Source organism: Sus scrofa, chromosome 1, assembly GCF_054392235.1.
Source record: "Sus scrofa isolate SSC_HxYL_T2T_F1_AM1 chromosome 1, Sscrofa_HxYL_maternal_Yorkshire_Landrace_v2.0, whole genome shotgun sequence".
Lineage (NCBI taxonomy): Eukaryota > Metazoa > Chordata > Mammalia > Artiodactyla > Suidae > Sus > Sus scrofa.
Genome location: NC_139383.1, coordinates 92227709 through 92251855, shown reverse-complemented (window position 1 = coordinate 92251855; position 24147 = coordinate 92227709). Strand labels below are relative to the sequence as shown.

Below are 24147 nucleotides of genomic sequence, written 5' to 3'. Positions count from 1 at the left end.
CATGTAGTAGGTTTTTTTGTCTTTCCTTTTCCCGTGGTTGATTTCTAATTTCATGGCATTGTGGTCAGAGAAGATACTTTAGATAATTTGTATAGTCCTAAATTTATTGAGGTTAGCTTTGTGTCCCAATATGTGGTTGATTTTTGAGAATGTTCCATGAGCACTTGAGAGGAATATGTATTCTGCTTTTTTTGGATGTAGTGTCCTGAAGATATCAATTAAGTCTAACTTTTCTATTGTTTCCTTTAGGCTCTCTGTTGCTTTATTGGTTTTCTGTCTAGAGGATCAGTCCATTGATGTGAGGGGGGTATTAAGGTCTCCTACTATGATTGTATTCCCATCAGTTTCTCCGTTTGTGTCGGTTAATATTTGTTGTATGTATCTGGGTGCTTCTGTATTTGGGGCATATATGTTGATGATAGTAACATCCTCTCCTTGGATGGATCCTTTAATCATTAAGTAGTGTCCTTCTTTGTCTTTCTTTATGTCTTTTGTTTTAAAGTCTATTTTGTCTGATATGGGTGTTGCTGTCATGTCTGTTGGAGTGAAATATTTTTCCCCACCCTTTCACTTTCAATCTATATGTATCCTTTGTCCTGAGGTGAGTTTCTTGTAGGCAGCAAATTGAAGGTTTTTGCCTTTTTATCCACTCAGCCACTCTGTGTCTTTTGATTGGGGCATTCAGTCCATTGACATTTAAGGAGATAATTGATAGATGATTATTTTTTGCCATTTTGAACCTCATGTTCCAGTTGATTCTATGGTTCTTCATTCTTCCTTTCTTTTTTTTTTTTTTTGGTTGGATGGTCTCCTGTTATTATCTGCTTGAGTGTCTTTTTTTTTTTCATTTTTTGCGAATGCAATGTTTTGTTTTGGCTTGTGGTTTCCCTGTTTTTTAAGTATGCTAACCCCTTCCTATAATTGTGTGTTTTAGCCTGATGGTCCTGTAGGTTCAAACACTTCACTACTATATTAAAATTAAGAAGAGAAACAATAAAAAGGGTCTATTTACTTCCTAACATCCCTTGCCCACATTTTATGATTTTGATGACTCTTTTTATTTTTTTCTTTTTAATTTTATTTTGTTTGAAGCATGTTAATGATTAAATCTGTATGCTGGCTTATTTCAGTGACTGCTCTCTGATTGGGGTTTCCTCAGTCCTAGTTCTTCCTCTTCCTCTTTTTTTTTTCTTTTTTCTTCCCTTTCCTTCCTTTCTTTTTGGTTTAGATAAGCCCTTTCAGTATTTCTTTTAGCCTGGGTTTTGTGTTGCTGTATTCTTTTAGTTTTTGTTTGTTGGAAAAAAAAATTATTTCCCCTTCTATTTTAAATGATATTCTTGCTGGATAGAGTATTCTAGGTTGCATATTTTTTCCTTTTAGTGCTTTAAATATTTCTTGCCATTCCCTCCTGGCTGGAACTGGAAATTTAAAGCCAGTGAACAATGGGAAGGCATGAAAGTTAGGGGACTTCTAGCAAGATCTCTGTGAGTTCATTGTTCTGCCCGGTTTGGGAGACCCACTGTCCATCAAACTGGTGAGGATTAGAATGGTTCTTGCCAAATGATAGGAATATGCTTGCTTAGTATAATGTACAAATAGGATCAATACTTTCCAACACGTAGGGTTTTTTTTTTTTTTTTTTTTTTGCAGTGAATGCCTCCAGAAGCAAGCTGTTAATGATTTTGCTGTCTTTTCCACAGTTAAGAATTATAAAACCTAGTTAAGACAGTGTGTGTGTGTGTGTGTGTGTTTAGGGCCACACATGCAGCATATGGAAGTTCCCAGGCTAAGGGTCGAATCAGAGCTGCAGCAGCTGGCCTCCACCACAGCCACAACTTGGGATCCTTAACTCACCGAGCAAGGCCAGGGATTGAACCCATGTCCTCATGGTTCCTAGTCGGATTCATTACTGTTGAATCACAATGGTAACTCCAGTAAAGACACTATTTTTGACAGGACCTTTTTCCCCCAGGTTCCATCATTATGTCGAGACTTATTTATCCTAAATTAAATTCTATGTAATAATGGTAGTAACTATCCCTGTGTAAATGTTTTACAAGTGTTCTCATTTAATTCTCACAACCTCCCTTGGAGGAAGGTGAACTGTTATTATTTCCATTTTACAGATGAGGAAACTGAGGCACAGGGAGGTTAAATGATTTACCATGGTGACTGGGGGTAGTCTGGCTCCACAGTCCACACTGAGAGTGCTATGGGATAGCGATACTTTGCAGAATTCTTAGGTTATGGGAAGCTTATAGCATAGGACAGAGGAGGACCAGGAATCAGGTCAGGATGTTTCAGGATAACCAGCATGCAGGAGGCCTCTGTAGGGGTTCTAATAAAATGGGAAGGGAGTGCCATGGATCCTGTAGCGGGGGAGACCCCAGAGGTTAGAATCTGGGGCATCAGCTTAGCCTAGAGTGACTTAGGATGTCAGATCCAAGCGTGTGAGCTGTAGTGTCCTGGGCTCCCCCACCCTGGGCTGGGCTGGCCCAGAGAATGGCTGAGCAGCCTGAGCTCTGCTGTGAAGGAGATAGTGTTATGGTTTCTCTCAGATGAGAGCTGGGCCCTGCAGGCATTTCTGACACTGCAGGCCCAGGTCCTTAAATCCTTCAGGAAATTCTCCAAGATCCCAAAGACCAAGCTACCCATTGAAAACTAGTCTTTCTGCCTATGTTTGTGAATCAGTCATATTTTTTCAGTTGATATTAATTTATTTAAAGAGAATGGTTAAAACAAATCAAATGTTTCATCATATATATAGAAAAACATGTTACTAAGTTTTCAAGAAAAATGGTACTTATATACTAAAACACTTCCCCTATGGCTTCCAGGTACTCATGATCTTCATGTAATGCATCTTTACGTGTCCTTTACCTGGAATGGTCTTCATGAACTATGGACTATGTTTGCTTAGTAAAATCTACTAATTATTAAAATGAATCAGTCATATTTTAAATTTATAAATGCAAGATCTGCTTTTTGGTTCTAATGAGTTTAAGCAGTGTACCAGGGGCTCTGTGTGGTACAGTGTGTGCCATGCTAAACTCAGGTGAGACCTTTGCACATTGCCATAATGGTTATATTTAAGGAGATAAGTTAGAAATGCTTTTCATAATTTAACTCTGCACCTTTAAAAAATAAGATTCAGACTTGTATCTGAAATTAATTTGGCCAGTTTTAGGTAGAGTGTGTATAGGAACTAGACAGGTGCTTTACAACTTCATGTGCATTCTTTTGGCTGTTTTAAAATACAGGAAGATATTTTAGAAAATGACACCGATTGCATGTTTTATATGCTTTATGAACTGTAGTGTTGGCTAATCAAATATCAATGCTTTCAAGAGAGTAAGCTTTATCATTTGAACTGTTCAAGGAGCAATAACTCATTTCTTAGAAACTGAGTTTCTGCCCTAGATACTTTGCTCTGGCTCAGCAGATGTCCTAAAAAAATGTTTGTTTGTTTGTTTGTTTGTTTTTCCCCAAAACAGTCCTGGTCCCCAGGCCCATCCTGGCCAGGTGGGCACCAGACTGCAGGTTTTCCAAGCTTGTTTGGGGGTCTTCTGCATGTTTGCTTGGAGTTAGAGGACACAGAGCATCCACAAGGCATGTTGTCTCCACAGTGTGGGCAGGATGAACAGCCTGCAGCTGGGGAGTGGGAGGGCCCCCCCCCCCAGGGGGGGAAGCAGAGCCGTGGTTACAGTGCTGACTGGCTGTGGGCTGGCAGGCCTGGACTCTGAACTCTGCCTTCTGCTGGGGGCCGGCTTCCTGAGCCTTGTCTTCCATCTATAAGACCTGGGTAGACAAACATCCACTCCTTAGAGCTGTTTTGAAGATTCAATGAGATATTTCAACACTTAATTTTTAAAATTCATTTTATATTTAAAAAATTTTATGGCTGCATCTGCAGCATATGGAAGTTTCCAGGCCAGGGATTGAATCTGAGCCACAGCTGTGACCTATGCCACAGGGCCAGCAATGCCAGATATGCCAGGGTCAGGGGTCAAACCTGCACCTCCACAGTGACCCAAGCTGCTGCAGTCAGATTCTTAACCTACTACTGGTGGGGACTGCCTAACACTTTGTTTAACATGTAGTAAATGCTCAGTTAACTGTCAGCTACAGTACAGTTAATTGGATCTAACTAGGGAGGTGGGGTCTAAAGTCAGCAAGTAAGTTCTGTCCATTCTTCCTCTGAAAACAAGTGTGATTCTTCCAGTCTCCACCTCAGGCTGATTGTTCCACTCAGACTGTCATTGTTCACCTGGCCACTCCAGCAGCTTCCTAGACTCCTTTTTAATATGCTTACTCGCCTTCAATACAATTGCCATGTATTTTATTGTTTTAATTTTTCAATTTTTTTCCTTTTTAGGGCTGTACCCGAGGCATATGGAAGTTCCCAGGCTAGGCGTTGAATGGGAGCTGCAGCTGCCGGTCTACACCACGGCCACAGCAATGCCAGATCCGAGCGGTATCTGCAACCTACACCACAGCTCACAGCAGTGCCAGATCCTTAACCCTCCGAATGAGGCCAGGGATCGAACCTGTGTCCTCATGGATACTAGGCAGTTTGTTTCCACTGTTCCACAATGGGAACTCCCCAATCTCCATGTATTTTAAAAGGCATCTTTTGATAATGTCAAAATTGTGCCACTTCCTTGCTTAAAGTTCTCCAGTGGGTCCTGGCCAGAGTTCTGTGTCACCTGTGGGAAGCTGCCCTTTCCAGGCTCCACCTGGCTGCATTGGGAGCACGCCCAGCTCCACAGAACAGAGGGCCTTTCCATCTGTTCTGCCTCTTCTTGGATACTCTTCCCCCAGATCTTCCCAGTTCTGACTCCTTCTTATTCTCCAGGTGTTCTTCCTGACTGCTTAGTAGCTCTTACTTGAGTTATTCCATTGTGTTTTCTTCATCACTCTTAACGTTATTTAAAATGATCTTTTAGGGCCACACCTGTGGCATATGGAAGTTCCCAGGCTAGGAATCAAATCGGAGCTCTAGCAACATCAGATTCGAGCCGCGTCTGCAACCTGCACCACAGCTCTTGGCAAAGCCGGATCCTTAACCCACTGAGTGAGGCCAGGGATAGAACCTAAATCCTCATGGATCCTAGTTGGATTCATTTCTACTGTGCATGATGGGAACTTCTCCTGACTGTCTTCTACAGGAGAAGGCAAGCGCCCTGCTGGAGGGGACAGTCTATCTGCTCTGTTAGCTCAGTAGGCCCCTCAGGAAGTACACTGTGGCTCCTGCTTTGATGTCAGTGTTAACACCTTTGGGCTTTAGGCTAATTGTCCCTGTGTGGTCCATGGGTCTGGATCTCTCAGCTGCTTCCAGGATGCATGGTTATTTCTCATCAAGTTTCTTACGAACTAGGAAATGTGACCACAGGTTTTAGTGTGTTGCCTTATGAGCCTGTGAAGTAGCCGATTAGCATCAATCCAGTGAGTTCTTTGAAATACATCTTTTTACACGCTGGACTAAATCACATAGTGGACAGAAACTTCTCTGTAATGATTTTCATTATGACTCCAGTGTCTCATTTCAGAGACTCTTTTTTCTTTTGCTGTCACATTTGCCACACTTTCAGAAAAATATACTGTCATTTTAATTTTTTAAGGAATTCAGTTGGCTTTGGCACAAGTAGTGATTGTATTATTTAAATGTCATTTGTGAAGAGTGCATTGTTTTCCTCAAATCGTACTTGACCCAGCAGCCCTGTAACTGAACCCATTATTTTTTTGGTCAAAACAATAGCTATGTCATTGAATAAGTGTCTTTTACTGTCAAAAGGAAAAACTGACCTGTAAAATGAAAAGAGTTTTTGATAAAGACTGGAAATCCCAGACCTAGTGATTGAAGATTTAAACTACCTTTTTCCCTCAAATATTTCATTTGTAGTGCCTGTGGCTCCATTTTTCAAGTAAGACTCAGACCTGACTTAGTTGAAAACACATTATCTTTTCTCTATTAGAATAAAAACAGGAAAAAAGTAGGGTTCAGAATTCTGATGCTGTATTTGACTGCCATAGAATGGCTGGAGGCGGGAGTCAAGATGCTAAAGAAAAATGCTGGTAAAGTTCTCACTTTCCATTTCCTGTTAGAGGGAGTAAGGAAATTGATATCAAATAATTCTAGTACCAAGAGTATTTTTTTATCAGCTTCTTACCAGAGAAAGTGATGGATGCAGTCACAGGCAGCTGATCTTATTTCCTTTATTTGTGTGCAGTTTTGACACTTAGGGTAAACCAAGTCAAATTTGTTTAGAATGTTACATTATTATGTGTTTCTCTGAATGGTGCTTTCGTATTTGCTGTGATAAATTGTAACTATTATACATTCATGGCTATGCCAAAGAAAATTCATGACCCACTAATTATGGATCTTGTCTGGCCTTAAACAACAGTTTATGCATCATTATTTAAAATTTTAGAAGTGTCTGTTACTCTGATTATTTTCTAATTCAAGAACTATTCATGAAAGTATGGACTTAAAGGCAGTACTCTGATTTCCTTGTAAATGTTTGGCGAAAACAGTGTTTTTGCCTTCCTCACCCATAGTGATGGTGATGAAAAGTCTTCCATTTAGGGGACTGCTCTGGAACATGGACTTGTGCTAACAGTAAATCTTAGAGCTGAGCTGGCCAGCTGTCTCTAATGGGACTGGAGGATTTGGAGGACAAGGAACTGAAGGTTCCTAGGGATGCGTGGCTGGCTTAAGGCTTGAGGGAGGCCCACGGGAGAGTCACCTAAGCCCCCTTCTCGGTTTGTACCCCCCCATTTTGACTTTGCCCACGGAGCAGAGCTGGAGGTTTGGATTCTTAGTTTCATCTAAGCCAGCTCAGGAAATGCACTCAGTACCTGAGGAGTGTCTGCGAGTCTCCCACCTCTGGGCTGCCTGCCACTGCTGGAAGAAGCCTGCTGGTTGTTGATGTTAATAGCGCCTATTGGAGGTTAGCCCCCCCGCCCCCCCAGTGCTAACAGCCCCATGATGTCACCTCCCCCACGAATTTACAGTATGTAACTCATGCTCAGAACTGCCCTTGTGGATGTAGTCAGGGCTGTGAGGCACGTGATCCTTGCCTCTAGGTTGGTACATCTTTTATTTTATTTTATTTTTTAAATTTTATTTTACAGGTTGGTACATCTTCCCACAGAGGCACCTCCTGTTGTGGTAGGGGTCAGGGCTCCCCTCCCTCTTTTCCTGTCCTGCCCCTCCCCTCCCCTCCCCTCCCTCTTCTCCAACCCCCTCTCTACCCTCTTCCCTCCTCCCCTCCTGCTCTCCCCCTTCTCTTCCACCCTCCCCTCCCCCCGTGTCTTCTCCTCCCCACTTCTTCTCCTCCCCCCACCCACTTCTTCTCCTCCCCCCTCACCCTCTTCTTCTCCCCCCTCCCCACCCTTTCCTTCCCCTCCTCCCCCTCCCCTCACATGAGGGGAGTCCACAAGTAACCTATGCTGTCTGTTGGATTTAGTCCTGAATTGGAAATTGAGGGATAAAGTCTTCATTTCATTTGTGAAGGTTAGAAAATTACCCTGCTTCTCTGTGGTCCTTGAGCAACTCTGACAAAGAAAGATATTATATGTTGCATTTTTTTTTCAGAGTTACATGAAAACTAAAACTTGTTAGAATGAACTAAGGTAGTGTTAATAGTGTCTGCTGTTTAATTTTTTCCATTCTGGTTTTTTTATTTTTAAATATGTAGAACATTAACATGCTTCCAGCAGTCAAACTGATTCTAAAAGGTTGTAAAGGCAAAGAGCTGCGTCTCCCTTTCAGGACCCTTCTTCCTGTCCTTTGTGGGTAACTTTCTGAGGTATTTTCTAGTTTATATTTTCTCTCTTTCACTGCAGAAATTAACATATGTTTTGTTTTTCTTCTTTTTTTAAAAAAATTATTATACTTGATTTACAATGTCCTGTCAATTTCTGCTACACGGCAAAGTGACCCATACATATATGTATATATATATATTCCTTTTCTCACATTATTCTACACTATGCTCCATCACAAGATATAGTTCCCTGTGCTATACAGTAGGACCTCATTGCTTATCCACTCCATATGCAATGGTTTGCATCTTCTAACCCCAAACTCCCAGTCCATCGAACTCCCTCCCCCTCCTTGGCAACTACATGTCTGTTCTCTAGGTCAACGAGTTTGTTTCTTTTCTGTAGAAAGGTTCTTTTGTGCCATATATTAGATTCCAGTTATAAGTGATATCATATAAATCAGAAAGAAAGTCTCTTTCTGACTTCACTTAATATAAGAATCTCTAGTTCCATCCATGTTGCTGCAAATGGCATTACTTTGTTCTTTTTGAGGGCTGAGTAGTATTCCATTGTATATGTGCCACATCTTTTTAATCCATTCATCTGTTAATGGACATTTAGGTTGTTTCCATACCTTGGCTATTGTGAATAGTGCTGCAGTGAACATAGGGGTACATGTGTTTTTTTCAACAAAAACTTTGTCTGGATATACACCCAGGGTTGGAATTGCTGAGTCATGTGGCAGTACTATATTTAGTTTTCTGAGGAACCTTCATACTGTTTTCCATAGTGGTTTTACCAATTTACATTCCCACCAACAGTGTAGGAGGGTTCCCTATTCTCAACACCCTCTCCAGCATTTGTTATTTATAGAGTTAACTAATGATGGCCATTCTGACCAGTGTGAGGTAGTACCTCAATAATATATGCTTCTTATTTTCTCTTTTTTCTTACACAGAAGGCACATGTGCTCTTTTGGACTTTTCCCTTTTCGCTTACCAGGTTGTCCTGGAAATTGCTGTGCATCAGTTGAGAGAGACAATCCTCCCTCTTTTACACAGCTGTGTGGTACTCCACTGCACACATACATGTACCACAGTCTTTTCAATCAGTCTCCAATTTGAGGGCACTTAGGTAGTTTCCAATTTTTTTTTTGCAATTATGAATAAGGCTGCTATCAATAGACTGCATATATATTTTTGTATTGTTGGAGGTTTATCTTCAGGGTGATCCTTAGAAGCACAACTGCTGGGTCAAAAGGTATAGACAGACATTTTTCTGCATGAAGTTGTGCCACTGGAATTCCCTCTGGCAGTGGATGAGTACTGGTTTCCTTGGAATCTCTACAGCACTGAACAGTCAAGCTTTAAAATTTGTTCTGATATGATGGGTGAGAAATGGTATCTCACTATGTAGCTTTAATGTGTATTTCACCTATTATTAAGTTGAACATTTTTTCCTGTCTTAAGGTCAGTCTTTCTCTCTTTGGTTTTTTGTGAAATGTCTGTACTTGTCTTTTGTCCATTTTTTTCTCTATAGGACTTTTTTATTTTTCCCCTTAAATTAAAAAAAGTCTTTATATAATCTGTACGTAGCAGTAAATAGTATTGGTATCTATAAATGTACACATAAAATCTATATAGTATTAGGGAGATTAGCCATTTGTCTGTCATATGTTGCAAATATTTTCTTCTAATTTGTTATTTGTTTTTCAACTTTGCTTATAGTGTTTTGCCATGGAAAAGTGTAATTTATCATAGTCGATTTTTATCTTAAAAATCTAATGGTTAGGAAGCCTTTTTCTACACCCATGTTAGCTATTGTTTATTGAGAGCATGTGAAAAGTACTATGTGAAGGACTTTTCCTATATTAATTGTTGAAAGAGCTCTGTGAATTAGCAGGAAGCAGCTGCTTTTGAGACAGTTCTGCCTTGGCTGGTGTGTAACTTGCAGTACCTACCAGCTGTGCAGCCTTGCTCTGCATCTCAAAAAAGGAAATGACAGACTTGTAAGAATTGCAACAGAAGAAAGGGTGGGGGAAAAATGTAATTGTAATGTATACATGTAAGGATAACCTGACCCCCTTGCTGTACAGTGGGAAAATAAAAAAAAAAAATAAAAAAAATAAAAAAAAAAAATAAGAAAGTAAAAAAAAAAAAAAAAAAAAAAAAAAAAGAATTACCTGAGTTAATACCTGAAAAGGGCTTTGACTAGTTCCTGACACATAGTCATGTTGGATTAAATTGCCTACTTAATTACTGTGCCATAATATTTCAGTTTTAAAAGTAAAGATTATAAACTGGGAGTTCCTGTTGTGGCTCAGTGGTAACAAACCTGATTAGTTTCCATGAGGACACGGGTTCAATGCCCGGCCTCACTCAGTGGGTTAGGGATATGGCGTTGCTGTGAGTTGTGATGTAGTTCACAGACCAGTCTCGGATCCCATGTTGCTGTGGCGGCTGTGGTGTAGGGTGGCAACTGCAGTTCTGATTCAACCTGGAAATGTCCATATGCCATGCATGCAGCCCTAAAAAGACAAAAAAAAAAAAAAAAAAAGTAAAGATTATAACCTAACACCCCATTCTTCAAATTAAGAAAATTTTGTCATCACTTAAATGCTGTTTATATTTCTTTTACCATAGGTCTTAAAGATCACCATGTTCTTCTGTGCATTTTGTCATACTGTGGCTTAAATCAGAGATTAGCATTTGGGTTTCCTGTGGAAAAGCTCAAGGAGAAAAGTTTGGGACATGGCAAGAGAGGATTAACTCATTTTAAACATTAACACTCATGTTTTGTTAATCAAATGTGAATAACTAATTATAGTTATTGATACCATTGATGTGGTTTTCATAAAGTAAATTTTTTTGTTACTAGAGTGTACTAGGGATTTAATTCCGTGTTTTACAAATAGTTATGGCTGCCTGGAGCTGCATGGCGTTGCTGCAGGTTCATTCACTGTGCCTTCACCTCTCACAGTGGAGTCCCGTAGATTTCAGGGAAGAATTCCTGGTTATCAGAGAGTCATTGCTGAAGACCTGAGTTGGAAATGGTTTTGGCTCCTGCTTAGGCTTACTTTTTAATGATTAAAGTGTTATTTTAATTCCGTGGGGGCTGGGGTGGTGAATCTTTCAGTGCTTGGCCTGTGAGACCTGCTTGTGCTGCTTTGCAAATGTGAAACATCTGCCTCTTATTTGCAGCCATTTGTTTGCAATATGAAACATCTGCTTTTATTAAAGAAGTGATGAGCTTCACCCCCCTCCCCAGTTTAGTTCTGTAGTGAGACAGTGAGACTTCATTACCATCACCACGTTTTTCTTTATTTTTAGGGCCGCACCAGGGCGTGTGGAGGTTCCCAGGCTAGGGGTCGAATTGGAGCTACAGCTGCTGGCTTACGTCACAGTCACAGCAATGCAGGATTCAAGCCAAGCCTGTGACCTACACCACAGCTCTTGGCAACGCCAGATCCTTAATCCATGGAGCGAGGCCAGGGATCGAACCTGTGTCCTCATGGATACTAGTCAGATTCATTTCCACTGGCCACGGCAGGAATTCCACAATGTTCTTTTTGAGTGAGAACTTGTAGTTGATGTTTGCTAGATTAGTTGGTCTTGGGTTTACCTCAGTCGGCCATAATCAAAAAATTCTAGAGCCATTGCTTTAGATTATTTGGCAGTTTTCTCCCTTCTGTTTCTGGCCTAAGAATAGAAAGTATTTTCATGTCCTGTTTTAGCCTTAAACTTTAATTAAGATACTGTAGCTAGTATTTTTCTTAGGTAGCAAACAATTTTAGGTGACTAAATATTGAAACCATTGTAGTTTGTGCTATAGGGTTAACTATTCTACTTTTTAATTACTTGCTTTTGAATGGCTAGAATTGTTGTCTATGTTATGGAATTCCTCTGAATTTACTTTCACTTGGGGATATGACAGTTCTTACTTTATGTGTTCTGCTTGAAAAATCCTGATGTTTTTAATCTCCCACGACACATAATACAGAAAATATTTAATTTTAGTTGATTGGACGTCTCCTTCTTTCCGTTCTCTGCCCATGTCTCCTCACCATGAAGTCATGATTAGAAACTTCCATTTGTTGTAAGTTGAGTGTGTTGATGATCTGTCTGTTTTGGTGTCTTCAGGCTACCAGAGAGAACTCCTCTATCAGAGGGAGGATGGCTCTTTCAGTGCTTTTGGAAATGATGACCCTTCTGGGAGCACTTGGTAAGTGTTTCTGCAAGTGAAACAAATCCATGTCATGGAACAGGCTCTCCCTAGGTCACGATGGCCATGAATCGACACGTGTGTCTGTATCAGCTTGGAGCTTGTTTTTTCCATAGCCTGGCTTTCTTAAAAGAGATTTTCTTTTTAAAATACAATCTTAGAACACTAATAAATCAGAGATTTTTATTTAGAAAAAATAAGTCATAAATCCTCTTTTTTTTTAAGTGGGAAAAGCAGCAATAAAATACTTTAAGATGATGGTGCAGTTGGCAAGAAAAATTGGTTAGAAATGTGCGGTGATTGTGACATAATTCTTTTTTTTTTTCTTTTGGGTTGTTTTAGGGCCACACCTACAGCATAGGGAAGTTCCCAGGCTAGAGGTCGAATCAGAGCTACAGCTGCCAGCCTACACCACAGCCACAGCAACGCCAGATCGAAGTTGCATCTGCAACCTACACCATAGCTCATGCCAATGCCGAATCCTTAACCCAGTGAGTGAGGCCACAGATCAGACCTACATCCTCATTGATAAAGGTTGGGCTCTCACCACAACGAGAACGTCCCATAATTCTTTTTCTAGTAAGACACAGTCAACACAAATTTTGCGCTGGTACAGTTAATGTTGTTTCTTACTGTTATTTTTTTGTGAAAAAACAGTGATGGGATTAAGAACACAGAATTTCCCCCAGAATGAAGTCTTTGTGTACATGATTTTGGATGATTACTCTCCTCTTGCAATATCTCAAGTTTTGTTTTTTGCTTAGAAGAAGACTGATTGTGTCAGTAGAGTTAGACAAGGTATGCGGTGGTATCAACCCTCTACATCCAAGTTTATTTGGCTTTGTGTTCATGCTGCATGTCCACTGTGGCTCAGCAGGTGGCTGTGCACTCCTTGTTTCAGCCACCATCTCCCCATCTCCCCGTGTCACCGTCTCTCCCAGAGGCCCCAGGCTTGCTGCAGCCTGGAGACAGAAGGCGGGAGTGCCCAGCACTGGCACTGAGAAGCTTCAGCCTGGGTGTAACTTTTCTTATCACTTTATCATGATCAGGGACTGGTCCTGTGGCCATGCCTAACACCAAGGGGGCATGGAAGTGAATTTTTCTGAGACATAAAGGAAAACTGCATTGTAGTGAATATCGGTCATGTTTGTGGCGCTCAATCTTTTATAGGATGAGATAGATCCACCTCAAATTTTCTTTTGGCATGAGTCAGGCTCTAGATCCATAAATAGAAAGGTTCCTGTATTTTACTGAGTGATGTGTTTTCACAGTATTTAGTATTCTGCAGTGGAGGTTGGCACACTTTCTGTAAAGGTCATATGATGAATGGGTCAGGCCTTGCAGGCCATGTGGAGCCTCTGTTGCATCTTCTTCCCTCTTCCTTCCACCCTCTCTTTCTTTCTCCCTTTAAATGCTCTTGCGGGGATCATGAGTGGGGCAGAGGCACCTGTAAACAGAGGGTGGGCTCTGTTGGCCCAGACAGATTTGGCCCACAGGCTGTAACATGCTGATTCCTGTCCTTTGGAAGAGAAAATAACCATTTCCTCTACTTAAAAGCACTACAGTTTGGTTGTGAGCTAAATATACTTCATCCACTGCTTTAGGGTTGAGTGGACTGTACAGTGAGCACTTCCTTGGTAAATACCTGGAAGAGGTGATGAACCCCTGGACAATTTATTTAATTCTCTCCAGTAATGAGTAGAGATTAGATGATTTCTTTCTTTTCTTTTCTTTTTGTCTTTTTAGGGCCACACCCATGGCACATGGAGGTTCCCAGGCTAGGGGTCCAGTTGGATCTACAGCTGCCGGCCTACACCACAGCCACAGAAGCGCTGGATCTAAGCCATGTCTACAACCTACACCACAGCTCATGGCAATGCCAGATCCATAACCTGCTAAGCAAGGCCAGGGATTGAATCTGAGTCCTCATGGGTACTAGTCGGATTCGTTAACCACTGAGCCATGATGGGAACTCCTGAGATACATGATTTCTTTACTAGCTCTGCTATTTTGGGAGTTGACCTGGAATTTCATGGCTATGCCTGCTGGCCCCCATGAGTTGTGACTTTGTTTCACTTTGTCCCTGTGGTCGCCTTTTGATGAACCTCCCTGTGGGGAAAAGTGTTGGGATTGTTGGTGTTTTCTTGTTCAGTAATTTAGAGGACTTTACAAACTGTGTTTTATGTAATCTTTCCTTCCTTTTCACCAAGGTTGTCAGCTTTTGTTTTAAGATGTTTCCTTGAAGCTGATCCCTACATAGATATTGATCAGAATGTGTTACACAGAACTTATACTTGGCTCAAAGGACATCAGAAATCCAATGGTGAATTTTGGGAGCCAGGAAGAGTGATCCATAGCGAGCTTCAAGGTGGCAATCAAAGTCCCATAACCCTTACAGCTTATATTGTGACTTCTCTCCTGGGATATAAAAAGTATCAGGTATTTAATCTTTAATAAATAATGGGTGGACAATCATCAGGAAGGTAAATCTTGATGGGTCAAATATGTGTCTGGAAACTTAAAAAAATTTGCCATTTTCCATTACATTTGAAACCTTGAATTTGACTATTCTTTTGCTTGGCCTTTGTGGCCATATTCCAAAATTTAAGAATACTGATCCACTCTTTCAGAGTAGCTAAGAGACTCCTAAAAATGTTTTCTCATATAAATGTTGTTGTTAGTGGTAAGGTAAGTCAATACATATTTTATCTTCAGGAAGTTAATTTCTTAGGGAACAGAAACTTCTTCAGAATTTGGGAATGCATTCTAGCCAGTTTAGATTGTGAAGGATTTTTTAGTTTTGGCTGTGCTCATGGCATGCAGAAGTTCTTGGGCCTGAGATCAAACCTGTGGCACAGCCACTGCAATGCTGGATGTTTAACTGCTAGGCCACCAGGGAACTCCGTGAAGGATTTTAATTTCTAAAATACCTTGAAGCAATTATAATATATGCTAATTTAGTAAAAATTACAGCCATGCTCTAAAAAGTGTGTTGAATGGGCCTGACTGTCTGGATGAGAATGAGCTGTGCTGATGAACTTAATTTTGCCCTAGAACTGTCTCAGTGATTGATGCCTTTACTGGCTGTTGCCAACTATAAATGATAAAAAGCAGTTGTTTTCTGTATCAAGCTCCTACTATTTTCCTAGACCAGTACTGGGCATGTAGAATATTAACTTTCCCTGAATTTAGAGCTGCAACACCTGAGATCAAATCTGAGCAGTATCTTTCTTCGGCTGTATTTTTTGCCTTCATGTTAGTTCATGATAGTCAATGGGATAAACACTGGCAAAAGCTCTACTTCTTACTTTTTTTCCCCCTCTAAGGAAGGGTGCCTCTTTGCTTATAAAACCTGAAAAGCAGTGTTATTTTCAAAATGCATGGCAGACTTTAAATGTCCATGATTGCTGGTGATTCCCATGGCCTAGGACAAAGTTGGGTGCTTAATAGACATTGAGATTATTTTTTGAATGAATATTCCAAAATACTTTTTATTTAAATACATGGTGATGGGTTATTTTGAGTAGTAAAATATATCTATTTTTCTTTCCAGCCCAATATTGATGTGCAGGAGTCTATCAACTTTTTGGAGTCTGAATTTGACAAAGGAATTTCAGACAATTACACCCTGGCTCTTGTAACATATGCGCTGTCATCCGTGAGGAGCCCCAAAGCGAAGGAAGCTTTGAATGTGCTAACTTCAGGAGCGGAACAAGAAGGTAATGGGTGGGATCCTTCACGCACTTGTGAGAAAGTTCCATACATCAGGGCCGGAGTTTCCATCTGAATGGGATGGAAAATGAGATGCGGGTTTAGATCAGGATGGGTCTAGGTGTTTTCTAGAGAATTGGGGGCCCTGGGTGTTTCTTTCTTTTAGGTGTGTTCTGCTGTATTTCAGTTACCCTTTGAGTTGTCTGATTTGGTGGCCTTGAGTGGACATGAAGGCCTTGTGTTTGGGAGATACTTGGGCCAAAATTCTGGTCCTGTTACTTCCCTTAAGGGCTTCATTTTCCCTCACTGTAAAATGGGAATAATGCCTATTTTAGAGTTGCTGTGAGGATTAAATGAGAAAATGTGCAGGGTCTACCCCTTAGCAAGTGTTAAAAATGTGAATGAAAGTACTAATGAATAGAACTGCAAATGCCAGAGTTCCTGCTGTGGCTCAGCAGAAATGAATCCAGTTAGTATCCATGAGGACGCAGGTTCGATCCCTGGCCTCAATCAATGGGTTAAGGATCTGGCGTTGCTGTGCGGAGGTGTAGGCCAGAGGCTTCAGCTCCTATCTGACCCCTAGCCTGGGAACCTCTATATGCTGTAGGCATGGCCCTAAGAAGACAACAACAACAACAACAAAAAGAAATGCAAATGCCAAAAAATGCTATTGGTGAGCTGTGTATGTGATTTTTTAGCAGCTTTGGAATGAGGAGTCCTTATGGGCTACAATAGGACAAAAAGTACAGGTGTCATTACCTCCCAAATGGCCTCTAGAGTCAGGGATCCAGGTGTGTGTGGGGAGGGGAGTGGGTGGGCAGAAGTAATTTTAGGTCTTATCAACTGATTCAAAGCTATGTTAGTTCAAGAAGGGATTAACTGTGGAAAGTGCTTAGGGACTTCTGAGGCTGTAAAAAAATACTGTATTATTATTATTATGAGCAGTAATTTAGATTAAATCCTTAATACCCATTGTAGTAACGGGGACTAGATTATTGCATAGAGGCTGAAGGAGTCCTTGACATTTCTGCTGCTTTGCTTAGCTAAGGGGCAATTGTTTAACCTTCCACTTCAGTGTAATCATCATTTAAATAGTAATATTTAAGGAGGGAGGTACCAAGTAGGAAGATTTAAAGGAAGATTGTTAAATTGGCCATGGTTCTTCATTTTTCTTGGGGGTCTTGGGGATTTTGAACTTTGAACACTAACTTTCAGAGAATGAAAAATGGAGAATTTTGGAGTTCCTGTTGTGGTTCAGTGTTAATGAACCTGACTAGTAACCATGAGGTTTTGGGTTCGATTCCTGCCCCTGCTTAGTGGCTTCAGGATCCGGCGTTGCCGTGAGCTATGGTGTAGGCTGGCAGCTATAGCTCCAATTCAACCCCTAGCCTGGGAACTTACCTATGCCACAGGTGTGGCTCTAAAAAAAAAAAAAAGGGATTTTTCCAGAACATTAAAGCTGATTAATGGCAGATTCCCAGAACAGGATTCTTTCCACCATGTCCTAAAATATTTTGGGATGTTCTGGAATGTCGTATGGATTTTTTTTGTTGTTTTTTTTTTTGTCTTTTTGCCTTTTCTAGGGCTACACCCTCGACATATGGAGGTTCCCAGGCTAGGGGTCTAATCGGAGCTATTACTGCTGGCCTATGCCAGAGCCACAGCAACACCAGATCTGAGCAGTGTCTGCAACCTACACCACAGCTCACGGCAATGCCAGATCCTTAACCCACTGAGCGAGGCTAGGGATTGAAACGGCAACCTCATGGTTCCCAGTTGGATTCGTTAACCACTGAGCTACCATGGGAACTGCCTTTTTTTTTTTTTTTTTTTTTTTTTTTTAAATAGCTCTTTGATCTTGAGCCAAATGTGTAAAATTTCTCTTGGGAAAAGTATTTACATCAAATGTCCTCAAAGAAAAGTAGTAGGAAAAGGATGAAAATGTTTAAGTTGTAATAGTTTAAAAAGCAGCATATAAGTACATGTTTATGTGTGTGTGAATATGCATATATTTGCTTGGCATAAATATACACGTGTATAGAAATATATGCAATTTTTGTGCTCATCAAGGAGAACTTGGACTGGGGTAGGGATGTTTAATGGTCTAAACTGTAATTTTTCTGTGATTGGTCAGACGGTTACCACTTTTTTCCTGTAGGGGGCATGCAGTTCTGGGTGTCGGCAGTGTCCAGACTTTCTGAATCCTGGCAGCCCAGCTCCCTGGATATTGAAGTGGCCGCCTACACGCTGCTCGCACATTTCCTGCAGAATCAGGTTTCTGAAGGAATCCCAATTATGAGGTGGCTGAGCAGGCAGAGAAATAGCTTGGGAGGCTTTGCATCTACTCAGGTGAGTGCTGATTGCTTTAAATTTCTTTTTTCTTTCTTTTCTTTTCTTTTTTTTTTTTTTTTGGCTTTTTAGGTCTGCACCCACAGCACATGGAGGTTCCCAGGGTAGGAGTCTAATTGGAGCCACACCTGCCACTGTATGCCAGAGCCACAGCAACCTGTGATCCGAGCTGCATCTGTGACCTACACCACAGCTTACGGCAATGCCAGATCCTTAACCCACTGAGTGGGGCCAGGGACTGAGCCCTCATCCTTGTGGATACTAGTTGAGTTCGTTACCACTAAGCCACCAAGGGAACTCCCTGATCACTTTAAATTTCTTTAGCTTTGTATCTAACACTGACTAATGTATAAAATTAAATATACATATATTTCTACTGTATGTGTTTGCTTTTTTTCATAACTTCATAAAATTACTTGGCAATTAAAAAGTTTAGTAACTTAAAGGTTTAAATTGCTAACTTTAATTTTTTCTCATCATTGATGTAAAGATCATATCTAATGTTCACATGGGATAAATTAGCTCCCTGTCTGATTAGCCAGTCTTCCTCCATGGTACCTGGTATAGCAGAAACTTGGTCCACACAGTGGATATTTTCTGAGCCGTTTGTCTCCTCCAGGTCAAGCAGATCCAAAGGCAAATCAAGCAGAGCTCCCTCAAGGATGGTGAATGTCCTAAGCACCCCTGACATTGGCTTTTTTTTTTTTTTTTTTTTTTTTTGTCTTTTTAGGGCCATACCATGGCATATGGCCAGGGATTGAACCTTCATCCTGATGGATCCTAGTTGGGTTCGTTACTGCTGAGCCACAGTGGGAACTCCTGAACTTTACTTTTTGGAGACCATGGTATTTTTTTCTTTTTCTTTTTTGGGCCCCACCTGCGGCATATGGAAGTTTCCAGGCTAGGAGTCTAATCATAGCTGTAGCTGCTGGCCTGCATTATAGTCACAGGAAAGTAGGATCGATCCAAGCCGCATCTGTGACCTACACCACAGCTCATGGCATTGCTGGATTCCACTGAGCAAGGCCAGGAATCAAACCTGCATCCTCATGGATACTAGTCGGATTCTTAACCTGCTGAGCCACAAGAACTCCCAGCCCTGATATTTGTTTATGTGGACAATGCTTTTTCTTTTCCCAACAGGACACTGTTGTGGCCTTAAAGGCCCTGTCTGAGTTTGCAGCCCTGATGAACACAGAAAAGACGGATATCCAAGTGAAAGTGGTTGGGCCCCGCTCATCCAGCCCCGTTAAGTTTCTGATTAACACAGAGAATCGCTTCCTCCTCCAGACGGCAGAGGTATGGACAAGGGGTGGTTGTCTGAATTTCTTCTCCAGGAATACACCTTTTTTTCCCTTCTGCTGACTTCAGCAAAGACTTATTCCCAGCCCTGTCCTAGGAGGAAGGAGCACCTTCCTTGGGTTGAGTTTGATGAGCTGGGGAAGGGAGGAGAGGTTGAGAACTGCAGAAAGATTTAGAAAAGGAGAAAATGTGGGCCATGTGTTACTGGGAGAGGATTTGAGTTCCTCTTCCTTGTAGGCCCTGGGCCAGATTTCCTTATATGTGCATTTACTTCTCAAACCAACACTAAGCACTAAGTACTTTTGTCCCCACTGTACATATGACAAAACTGAGGCTAAGAGAGAGTTTAAGTAACTTGCTCAGATCATGTTACTAGTAACAGCAGAGCTAGGACTTGAACCTGTGATTTTGAAGACTGTGTTCTTCTTGGCTGCATCACATTCTCTTAGGACAACTGATAGAACTGGTAGTCAATCCTTGCTTGAAAATAGAATAAAGGGCATGTGCTAGGTGCTAACTTTATTCCCTTGGTTAACCTGGTGGGAAGTTGAGGGACATGGATGAAAGCAGTCACTTCCACACTAACAACTGAGGAGGAGAGTGATGGCAAAGGGAAGGGCTTGGTGGTCCCAGTCAGTGCCCTTGTGTTCTCTGGAGGGCTCGGCAGCCACAGACTTGAAAGGCTCAAGGAGGGAGATGACTCTTGTTTCTTGTCCTTCATGCTTCAACCCCTGTGGGAGGGCAGACCTGCATACAGCTGATGTGAGCTTCCTCTACCTTCATCCCCCTTAGCTGTGGACCCATAGCTTTTGATGTGTGAGGCTGTGTACAGTTCTTAGTGCTTGAGAGTGTAGACTGCTAACACTGCTGACGAGGGCTAACTGTGCTGTCTTGTGCTAGTTGGAAGGACCTAGATATGGACAGTTAGCCTTAATCACTTAAAAAATTTTTTTTATTATAGTTGATTTACAAAGTTCTATTAATTTCTGCTGTACAACAAAGTGACCCGCTCATACATGTACATACATTCTTTTTCTCACAATATCCTTTATCACGTTGCATCACAAGTGACTCTACACAGTAGGACCTCATTGCTTATCCATTCCAAATGGAATAGATAACATCTACTAACCCAATCTCCCCAGTCCCCCCCCACTCCCTCCCCCTCCACAACCAAAGTCTGTTCTCCAGGTCCATGTATTTCTTTTCTGTAGAAAGGTTCATTTGTGCCTTATATTAGATTCTAGATATAAGTGATATCATACGGTATTTGTCTTTCTTCTTCTGCCTTACTTCACTTAGTATGAGAGTCTCTAGTTCCATCCTGAGTGTGCCTAATCTTGTCTGATCGTAGAGACTCTTACTCACTTTTTTCCACCTTTATCCAGCTTGCTGTGGAAGAACCAACTGCAGTTAATATTTCCGCAAGTGGTTTTGGATTTGCTATTTGTCAGGTAGGTAACAGTGTTTATTTTTATTCTGTTAAATATGACTTGCTATAATAATTCCTTGGTTTGGGGTACTGCTAAATCTTTAACTTAGATAACATGTAAAATTCTTAATGATTTATTTCTATGATGTAGGCAAAATAAATCTCTGTCTTTAATCAAAAGTGTTAGTGATGTTATTGGCTAGTGAGTAGACAGCAATGATATCGTTTGATAATCTACTGGGAGAGTATTACATGCTTTTTGAAATGAGGATTAAATTCCTCCAGTATAATTTGTGTGCATTGTTGGGAACTCCCACATTTTTTGTGAAAATAGAACTCAGAAATTGTATTTCCTGATAAAGTTTCAACTGTGAGTTTATAAGCAGATAGCCTTTTACTTACAATTTTTTAATATGCATCTAACAATATAAAGGTCAACATGATATTCCAAGTAATTGACTCAAAGGTGGAAAATATGTCCCTTTGATGTAAAATTTTATAGTAAATAAAACAATTAGATCCTGATGTATTCAGTGCTCTGCTATAGGAAGAAAATCCAAAGAACACTACCCTTTATGGTATAATTGGGATAGAATATAATGGAGGTGGTATGTAAATTCTGAATGGAAGCTATTAGACTTTTTTTTTCTATCTTGGCCACTCCACAGCACATGGAGTTCCCAGGCCAGGGATCACATCTGAGTTGTAGTTGGACCCTAAGCTGCAGCTGGGGCAACGCTGGATCCTTAACCCACTATGCCGGGCCAGGGATTGAACCTGCATCCCAGTGCTCCAGAGATACCACCAATCCTATTGGGCCACAGTGGGAACTCTGGGACACTATTGATAACACATGAACTCATGGGACTTGAGACCATGTTATTGGGATGCAAAATATGTGATGGCACCAAAAAAGATGACCTGCTTGGTTAGGAAAAACAAACCAAACAAACCTTGAAAGATTTACTGAGGAAGTTTAAAAAAAGGCTGCTATTGAGAAAAGGTCTTTTTTCAAAAACCAGTACAACTGTTCTGGTTGACAGAACAGACATGCTTGCTAAGACGTAATCCCAAGGATACATTGTCAGGTGTAATTTGGAAACTTCCAAATGCAAAGATTATTTTGTGTGTTGCTCAAAACACATTGAATGCTTTTTTAAAAATCCAGGAAAAATCACAGGTAATAGGAAGAGTATTCAATGAAAAGGATAGAAAGAGAAAAGAGTGAATAATTTGTTTTGGCCTTTATTAACAAAATGTGGACCTTCTGACTCCCAAGCTGTCTTTCAGTGTGCAGAGTAAATCCAAGAGTAAATAAATACACAGGGTATTTGAGATATGATTGAAAATTGTGTGTACTCAAGCCACCAAACTGGTTGAAATTCATTCCCGATAAACCACATGTAGGTAAATACTGAAGTCAGATGATTTTTATTGTGGTTTGAGGGACATGGCAGTAAATATGGTACCTGCTGGTCAGGATGTCTGCTAGTCCTGCATCTGTGTCAGCATGCAGAAAACCAAAGGTAGGGTCCAATAGACCCTTCTTGTAATGAAGAAAAAAATTTCCATAAAGCTGGTCACCCAGGAACAGGTATTGACATTTCCTTTATATTTCATGACATTTCCTTGATATTTTTGTAAGCATTCAAGAAAAAGGAGGGCACAGAAAAGGCTCAGATTTGCAGGCAATGGGAACCTCTTTGGGGTTGATAAAAAGCCTGTTGGAAATAAATGGCAAGCTTTCTTGAAGTTCTCTGTATGAGCATTTGGGCTCCACTGTGGGCCAAATATCAACTCTTAACACTTAGCTGTCAATGGGTATTAATGACAACCCAGAGGACAAATTTAGTAGTTGTCTTTGTTTCCCTAAGAGATTGGTCTCTAAAGGAAAGTGCATGCCTGGGGAAGGGATAAGGAAATCACAGAGACCATCTGCTCCAAGAATACACTTTCAATTATAGGTGAAGAAGAAGTTGAAGAATGTCCAGACAGTTATTGCAGAATGATCAGGGGATGGAGGGCTATATGATCTAGGTGTGGCAGCATAAGGCTTAGAGAGAGGGTTGTTTTTATTTGAATAAATTTTTTATTAATGAGAACTTTTTAAAATTAAAGTATAGTTGGTTTACAGTGTTGTGAGAGGACTTTTTTTTAAGTATGTAAATCCACAGTGGGTTCTAGATGTTTAGTTCTGAACAGTGTGTGTGTGTGTGTGTGTGTGTGTGTGTGTGTGTGTGTGTGTGTGTGTGTGTATGAGAGAGAGAGAGAGAGAGAGGGAGAGAGAGGGAGAGAGAGGGAGATGGAGAGAAATTTAGGTATAAGTAAAAGAAAATACAATATTATATACTAATAGTAATGAACCTTAGTAATCAAAAAAAGTGTAAGAGGTAAAGAATTTAAATAGATTCCAGTTCACCTTGGCATGGTGCAGGCCTAGGAGGTGTTGAGTACATTCCCAAGCTTCTGATCTTAGGATCCCTTTGAGAAAAGCACTGGCCCTCACACCTCCTCAGTGTCCCCACAGCACCACTCATGTTGCAGTGGGCACACAGTAAAACTGGAAAACATCCAGTTGACTTTCAGTGTGTTATATTTTCCTCATCTTTGAAAAACATTTTGTGATTTAAAAAAAAAAGCATTAGTGATTGAACAGGTTCCTGTTCAACTAAGGGTCTTGAATAAAAACATTTTATCTTCCTGAGAGTTTCTAAGGTTCGAGTTTGTGAAAAATGACTCTAATTGGGCAACAAAGCTTAAAAATTAGTCGCTGCCAAATGATCCTTTCCACAGAAAAGAAACACATGGACTTGGAGAACAGACTTGTGGTTGCCATGGGGGAAGGGGAGAGAGAAGGATGGACTGGGAGTTTGGGGTTAATAGATACAACTATTGCCTTTGGAATGGATAAGCAATGAGATCCTGCTGTATAGCACTGGGAACTATATCTAGTTACCTGTGATGGAACATGTTAGAGGATAATGTGAGAAAAAAGAGTGTGTGTGTGTGTGTGTGTGTGTGTGTGTATAACTGGGTCAGTTCACTATACAGTAGAAATTGACAGAGCACTGTAAACCAACCATAATGGAAAAAAATAAAAAGCATTAAAAAAAGAAGTTAGTGGCACCTTTCAAGAAAGTTGGCAGTAGTTTGGTTTTTTCCCTTGAGGGAATGTTTCACTTTCTGTGAAAAAAACAATACCCATGGATGGTGTCCACAATGATCTATGATACTTGGACTATTACCTAACAATTTTCTCAATTTAAAAAATCATTGTTTATAAACATTTTAATTGTTTGTTAATAATGATACTGTGTTAGGAAAACTAATTTTTTTCTAGGTTGAAGATTGCAGAGCTAGTT

General features: G+C 40.7%; 1 protein-coding gene across 1 annotated transcript in view; it reads left to right on the top strand.

The window, feature by feature from the left end:
• CD109 (CD109 molecule) overlaps window positions 1–24147 on the top strand; it is a 159516-nt gene that overhangs the window by 123142 nt on the left and 12227 nt on the right. Inside the window, exons 24-29 of the mRNA XM_001927545.7 lie at window positions 11910–11991; window positions 14202–14430; window positions 15545–15710; window positions 17861–18051; window positions 19195–19350; window positions 20742–20807. Of these exons, the coding sequence (XP_001927580.3) occupies window positions 11910–11991; window positions 14202–14430; window positions 15545–15710; window positions 17861–18051; window positions 19195–19350; window positions 20742–20807 (890 nt within the window). The remainder of the gene's footprint in view (window positions 1–11909; window positions 11992–14201; window positions 14431–15544; window positions 15711–17860; window positions 18052–19194; window positions 19351–20741; window positions 20808–24147) is intronic.